General features: G+C 38.5%; 1 protein-coding gene across 3 annotated transcripts; it reads left to right on the top strand.

Annotated features, from left to right (window-relative positions):
- Nucleotides 1–512: 512 nt before the first annotated feature.
- LOC138616839 (alanyl-tRNA editing protein Aarsd1-like) lies at nucleotides 513–6,634 on the top strand. Of its 3 annotated transcripts, XM_069691400.1 has the most exons (17): nucleotides 513–637; nucleotides 799–912; nucleotides 1,048–1,114; nucleotides 1,251–1,349; nucleotides 1,677–1,766; nucleotides 1,873–1,935; nucleotides 3,612–3,740; nucleotides 3,863–4,022; nucleotides 4,147–4,204; nucleotides 4,288–4,444; nucleotides 4,602–4,718; nucleotides 4,905–5,035; nucleotides 5,128–5,194; nucleotides 5,434–5,525; nucleotides 5,862–5,916; nucleotides 6,001–6,095; nucleotides 6,192–6,634. In XM_069691400.1, exons 1-17 carry the CDS (start codon nucleotides 603–605, stop codon nucleotides 6,328–6,330), a joined length of 1,668 nt encoding a protein of 555 aa, XP_069547501.1. In that variant the 5' UTR covers nucleotides 513–602; the 3' UTR covers nucleotides 6,331–6,634. The 3 variants fall into 3 exon arrangements, with proteins under 3 accessions (XP_069547501.1, XP_069547500.1, XP_069547499.1); XM_069691398.1 differs by lacking the exons at nucleotides 513–637; nucleotides 799–912; nucleotides 1,048–1,114; ... (1 more) ...; nucleotides 1,677–1,766; nucleotides 1,873–1,935 and adding an exon at nucleotides 3,030–3,160; XM_069691399.1 differs by lacking the exons at nucleotides 3,612–3,740; nucleotides 3,863–4,022; nucleotides 4,147–4,204; ... (6 more) ...; nucleotides 6,001–6,095; nucleotides 6,192–6,634 and adding an exon at nucleotides 2,165–2,373.
- The last annotated feature ends 67 nt before the right edge of the window (nucleotides 6,635–6,701 follow it).

Genomic DNA, 6,701 nt, shown 5'->3' with positions numbered 1-6,701 from the left:
TTCTCCATTGTTTTGCTTCCATTGTAGGCCTACCTAAGCAGGAACCTGATTGATTCAAGAGACACACTGATTTGTTTGAGAGAAAAAAAAAACTGTCCAAATTTCAAATCCAAACTGATTTAAGTTCCCTCACTTCCCTTAATGAAAAATTTAAGATAAAAAAAAAAAGCAAACCAGTCACCTCAGTGGTAAGTCTTCTCATCACCAAATGTTGTCTCTGAAGTAAATAAAAAGGAGCAGAGCAGGAGAGTACTGTTTGATTATGTTCTTCAAAATGTTGTTTCTACATTTGCAGATGTCCCCTTTGTTGAAGTTATCTGTTTTGAATCTCTCCCATGACTTTCTCCCCATGAAGCACCTTGGAGGTGGCTGAAGTATTGTAAAACCCGGAAAACTCATCTGTTTTCTCGAGTGTTCCACTGACAGACCATAAAGGGCAGGGAAGGTGCTGTGGCAGCCAAGTGTCCCAGCAGCTGATACCAACTGCTCTATATATAGCTTCCTGGGCCTGGACATTGCATTAGAGCACACAGCTGAACAGACAAAGCACATGCTTTTTACTCTTACAGTTACCTGTCTTTTAGTTTTGCCGAAGAATTAGAATGAACAAACCCAAAATTGTCAGACCGGAGGAGTGGTATGTACTACAAGTCTATCTTTGAATACTAACGTGACCACTGACGTGTGCTTTTTTTCTGATCTTTTTGGTTATGGAGAGCTTTCAGTCTTGGGGAAAAATATAGAAATGATCAAACATTTGATTCATAAATATAACTCTCTTTCTGTGTGTCTTAACAGCCAGCCAGCAAATGCGGTGTGGTTTGACAGAAAGAAATATGTCACCGTCAAGTTTTTGGTTCAAAGACCTAAAGATGTCCGAGTTGATATCCAGATAGACAAAATGATTTTATGGTGAGTTTAGAGGAATTAATTTACTGGATTCTCTCTGTTGATGTCTGTCTCTGTTTTGTTTAAATAAGTGCAACGAGGTTTGAGGAAAGTGTAATTGAATGTTTCTTTAACAACCCTGCTCTGTCTGTACAACAGCTGCAAAAATGACACAGATGATGTGTTCTACAATGAGCTGCACTTCTACGACAAAATCGAGATCAATGTAAGCATCCAGTCTTTAAGCTTGATGAGACCAATGACATACAGTCACTAGAACAACTTTTTTCATGTTGTGTGCTCACGTGTGCAGTCATTGTGATGTTAAATACATGCGTTTTTATCCTGTCATTACTTAAAAGGACTCCAGAGAAAGCGTCTATGACCGCACCATCCACATCTTGCTAAGGAAAGTGACGCCTGATCATGCATGGCCTCGTCTCCAGAAGGATTCATCTAAGGTGAGTGTATGTGTTTAAAATGATTAGTCACAAGACCGATCATCAAAAATCACATGATATACAATATGTTTGTGTTCTTTTTTTTAAGAGCATGGAGGAATGTCCAAATTGATTTTAAAGAAATAGTGACATATTTCAGAATAATATATTATATTTCTCATTACTTCATTTGCAAACTATTTGAACTATTAACGCACTGTCACTGTAAACAATACAAATAACCACCCAAATAATATGCGGGAATAAGGGAGATTCCACTGCATTCCTCCTCAACTTTACTTTGATAAATAAAATGTCAAACTGTGTTATTTATTCTTCTTTTTGCAGCCCAGTTGGATTTCTGTGGACTTTGATAACTGGAGGGACTGGGAGAACGAAGAAAATGACGGAAAGGAAGAGTCCGATAGATACTTGGATGTGAGTAAAGTCAATTTGTTCACTAATGAGATCAACTATAGCCTTTTTCATGTATTTTGGAATATTCCTCATTATTTTTTCAAAGTTTATGGATTTCTTTTTACAGATGATCCAAGAAATGGCCAGCAATAACAAAGGAGAAGCACCGGATATGGGGGATCTCAGTGATGTAAGTGCAGTTTTCTGGTCTATGGGGAACTTTTAAAATGTAATGTGGAGAATTGCTTGTAAAACTTAAAATTTGTATTCCATGTAATCAACTGGTTTTTCAGTTACAGTATTTGATTGATCAAAACGCAGTCAGACTTCAGGACAGAAGAAATTCATTCCAGTTTACAGATCTTCTGATGACATGTCGACATATGCACACTGACAATTTGTCGTTTTTCTTCCTACAGTCTGATTGATATCACCTGTGTGTCCCTCAGGATGCTGAAGATAATCTATACGTGTTGAAGCTTGTAATATTTGCTGAATATTTATGTTATTGTCCAAAATATTGTTTATACATATTTTCTATGGGATTATTAATTGAAATATTATTGTCCACTGTACACTGCCATATCTTGAATAAATAAGTTGAATCACTCTTTGTTTGGTGTTGTGGTGCTTTACTGTAGCATTTACATTGGATCAGTGGATTAACAGGGTGTGCATACCAGAACATGGTTGTCTGTTTTATTCATTGATCCACTTATTCCTTCCACATATCATTTATGGTACAGATGTATGACTGTACTGGCAACGCAGAAAGTCACAGAGAAAAAAAGTACGCTCAGTAGAAACAATGAAGACCAATAAAACCTGTTAAGATCACCATGTTTTTTTTTTGTTATCTTTTTGTATTGAGACTCTTGAAATTTAAATATTGTTTGACATATTGCTGCTGGTTATGAGTAATGACGTTTTAAAATGCTTATTATTGTTTTGGTTGGATGTAATCCAGACTAAGTTATGTTGTCACTTTATACACATTGTGTGTTATGTGAGTTTATGCAATAAGTTCCAGCACGTTTTACGTTTACATAATATGTTGTATGTATTTTATTATGTTTAATTGACCCTTTCCGATGTTCAAATATGTTTTTACTCTGCTTACCCTGCACACAAAAAATTTAAAAAAAATAAAAAAAATCTGTCTACTTTTTAATTTTTTTTATTAAAAGCACTTGGGTGTTTTCTATCACGTTTAAATCGTGTTTAAGAATATTTATTTGTTATATAAAAAAATACAAATCGAAGCCATTAGGTTTGGACCTTATTGCTACCCGTACTAGGCTGACAACTGCAGCCGAGGACTTTCTTTTTCAGGAGCTCGTGTGGCAGGCACAGTTTTGTTTCAAAAACAGCTCAACATGGCTTTTCAGTGTCAAAGGGACTGCTATATGAAAGAGGTATGAAACTCTTTAATAGCTTGCAAAAACAAATACCCTGAAATTGACCTGCGATTCTCTGCAGAAGTGATTAGCATGGCTGCTGAGCACTGCACCCGCTAGTTACCACTGCAGCTCTCCGCACTTTTAAATACGAAACCATATATTTAAGTTTTAGTTTGCTCGAGGTTTTCATTATATATTCCTATCTGCAATGCATTATTTCTGCTCATATAATTGGTTGCCTTTTTGAACCCGGTTTGAAAGTAAGAAATTCCCCAAAACGCAGTGGAAATGATTAAATATACTTTTTAAATATATCTCTTGGTTTGAAAAGCAACGGATTAAATTCAAGTCTTGTTGTTCGTCAACTTCTCTTTTCCAAACCCAGACCTTAATAAAGTTTGATGTAATTCTGAAATCCTAAAGCCACGTTATAAGACACGTTTTCTTTTCATTAATTGTCTTTTAGTTTGTTACGTCGGTGGTGACCTGCTGCCCAGCGGAACTGAAACAGGAAGTCAATGGGAAGAAAGAAACCCTCCAGGGCTTCACTGTCAAGCTCCAAGATACCATCCTGTTTCCTGAGGGAGGTGGCCAAGTAAGTCAGTCAAGCATCGTCCTATCGGTGTCATTTCACTTATGTGCTCATGTCCATTTGGGAATTGTTTATATCAGAAGTAAGGCTGTACAATATGCTTGTATTGTGTCGTCCTCCTTCAGCCAGATGACCACGGACTGATCGGAGATGTCCCGGTGTTGAGGGTGACGAGGCAGGGAGCAGAGGCCGTACATTTTGTGAGCTCGTCTCTGGAGGTGGGTCAGGAGGTGCAGGTGAAGGTGGACTGGGAGAGGAGGTTTGATCATATGCAGCAGCACTCGGGTAAGGACCTCTGAACTGATGATTTCAGGTAGCGTTGTGTGTTCTGAATGAAGCGACTCGTTGTATAGTGTATTGTTATTACATACTAGTTCTAAGATACGACTGTATTCTTCCTGATTCTTAGGTCAGCATTTGATAACGGCTTTGGCAGACACAATGTTTGGATACAAGACCACGTCCTGGTACTTCACCACTGCACCGATTCCTTTCCATGGAAACATTAAGACTTGTGGGTTTACCGGTTTACCTCTCTGGGTTCTTTCAGGGAATTGGGTCGTCAGAGAAGCACCATTGAACTGGACACTCCCTGTGTGAAAGCTGGCCAGCTTCAGGAGCTGGAGGAAGCAATAAATGAGAAGATCAGAGCTCACGTTCCCGTCGCTGTTCAGCTTCTCTCTATAGATGACCCTGCTGTGGAAAAGGTACCCAGATATCATACTTCGAGTTACTTAAACAGTCCTCTTTCTGTTTGCTTAATATATGAATGTACTGCATTATTAACTTGACAAGCAAAACAAAAAATAAGTGATTATACATATACACTGTATTACACAAGGTGTGTGTGTGTGCGTGAACCAGGTGAGGAGTCGAGGGCTGCCGGAGGACCATGCAGGGCCTGTTCGGATCATTGATATAGAGGGCATCGATGCCAACATGTGCTGTGGAACCCATGTGTCAAACCTCAGTCACTTACAGGTGAGACTCCACACACATATACAGACACACAGTCAGTTTTAAGACTTTTGAAGTTATGAAATTAAACATACATGACTTGCAGACATGACATAATCATATGCGAGTCATTAGGCGTGTTTCAGATGATTTTTTATTTTTTTTTATTAATTACTGACTTGGTTTTGTTTCTTCTTACCTGCATTTTAGGTAATAAAGCTGCTGGGAACTGAGAAGGGAAAGAAAAACAAAACCAACCTAATCTTCCTGGCAGGAAACAGAGTGTTGAAGTACGCGGAGAAAAGCTACAGCACAGAGCGTTCGCTGGTGTCTCTTCTGAAGTAAGTTGAATCGAGACAACATCACCTGTATGAGTTAAACTCACTCACAATGTTGGAAGTGAAAACAACCCTTTCTGTTGTTTGCTCCACAGAACGGGACCGGATGAGCACGTGGAGGCAGTGGACAAGTTGCAGAAGTCTGTTAAGCTGCTACAGAAAGTAAGAACATTTCTTCAGTCAGTTCCTCTCTAGATGTTCCTCACTGCCCGCGCTGCTCAGTGACTGAGAACTGTGTACGAAGAAAACTGATTCAATGTCGGTGGTGTTGATTATTTCCAGAGCAGGTCACTAATAGCAAAGAGCGCTGTTTAGATAAGACATCTATCCATTTGGCAGACACTGTATCACACTGGTTTTTGCTGAAGCTCAAGAGTCCCACTTAAAACTGTCTTTGGCAGACTAACCTGAGCCTGCTTCGAGATATGGCCGTCCTCATCGCTCAGAACTTTAAAAGTGACCCTCAAAGAGGAAACTTCTTCAGCCTGCACAAGTAAGAAATTCTACGTAAAGTTGAACAGCAGTTTTGTTTTTATTAATCCTTAAGGGCAAACAAATAACATTTGTATTCGTATGTTCCAATGTTTAATGCCAATAGATGTTTCTTTTCCTTGATAAGGAGTATTATTAAACTGTGATCAGGCTTATACTATAATAGTGGCATAAGTGAACAGATAATTAAATTGTTAAATCGTAATTATTTGTATTACGATTAACTGTCAACTACAATTTCATGGTGACAGCTCTCGGTATGGCATTATATATTGTCCTGATAGCATTTGAAAATATCTAGTTTGAAAGAAAATGACATTTCTTTTTCCTCCCACAGAAAAGAGGGCGACAATGAGTTCATGAATATCATTGCCAATGAACTAAATACCGAGGTAAGATCATCCCCCAACTGCTTCAAGTAGTTCCAGTTATTAGCTGATAAATATTTATAGAAAGCACGTTTTGTCTCGTCTTAGGGAACTTTGGTTTTCCTGACTGTTGGAGAGGAAAAGGGACCTGGTTTGTTTCTCCTGGTTGGACCCAGTGGACCAGTGACTGAGATGGCACCACGGTAAGAGACCCCACCACAGTACTCTGTGAGTATTCAACCTCGACTGTAAAAACTTGAAGTAGGTCGGCACTGTATCTGTCTCTTTGTACTCACCAGGATATTGGAGCTGCTCCAGGGGAAGGGAGCCGGGAAGAACGGGCGTTTCCAAGGCAAAGCCAACAGCCTGGCACGGAGAGGAGAGGTGGAGGCTTTACTGAAACAGCACTGCAAACATGGCACCTCAGAGGAAGAGTAAACCCAGCAATCGTTCAGTACAAATAAATATTTTATATTTGTTGAAGGGAAACAACACATGTAGAAGCCAATAAGGATAGTTTACCTGGCCGTCTTAAATATCCATATTTTGTAGTAACCACTGAACAATGACTACACATAAGAATTTAATCATTCTTGTGAAAATGTATATAATCAGGAATTCCTTACAAAATGTACTGTACATATCTGAATATTAAAAGTACTGGCTTTATTAATTTACAACATTAATCTTTTCAATCTTATTTGCTTTAAAAAAAATAATTAAATTTTATTTCTTGTCTTTTTATATTTTCATATCCATTAATTCATCCCATTTTTGTGAGTGCGAGATTAAAAGAAGGCCTTGATGGA

The sequence above is a fragment of the Brachyistius frenatus genome, unplaced genomic scaffold, assembly GCF_029030835.1.
Source record: "Brachyistius frenatus isolate BFR_SWC_R1_liver_20210118 unplaced genomic scaffold, ASM2903083v1 Contig_11, whole genome shotgun sequence".
In the NCBI taxonomy this organism is placed as follows: Eukaryota; Metazoa; Chordata; class Actinopteri; family Embiotocidae; genus Brachyistius; species Brachyistius frenatus.
Note: the sequence above shows the minus strand (reverse complement) of the source record. Positions and strands in the feature narration are given on the sequence as shown.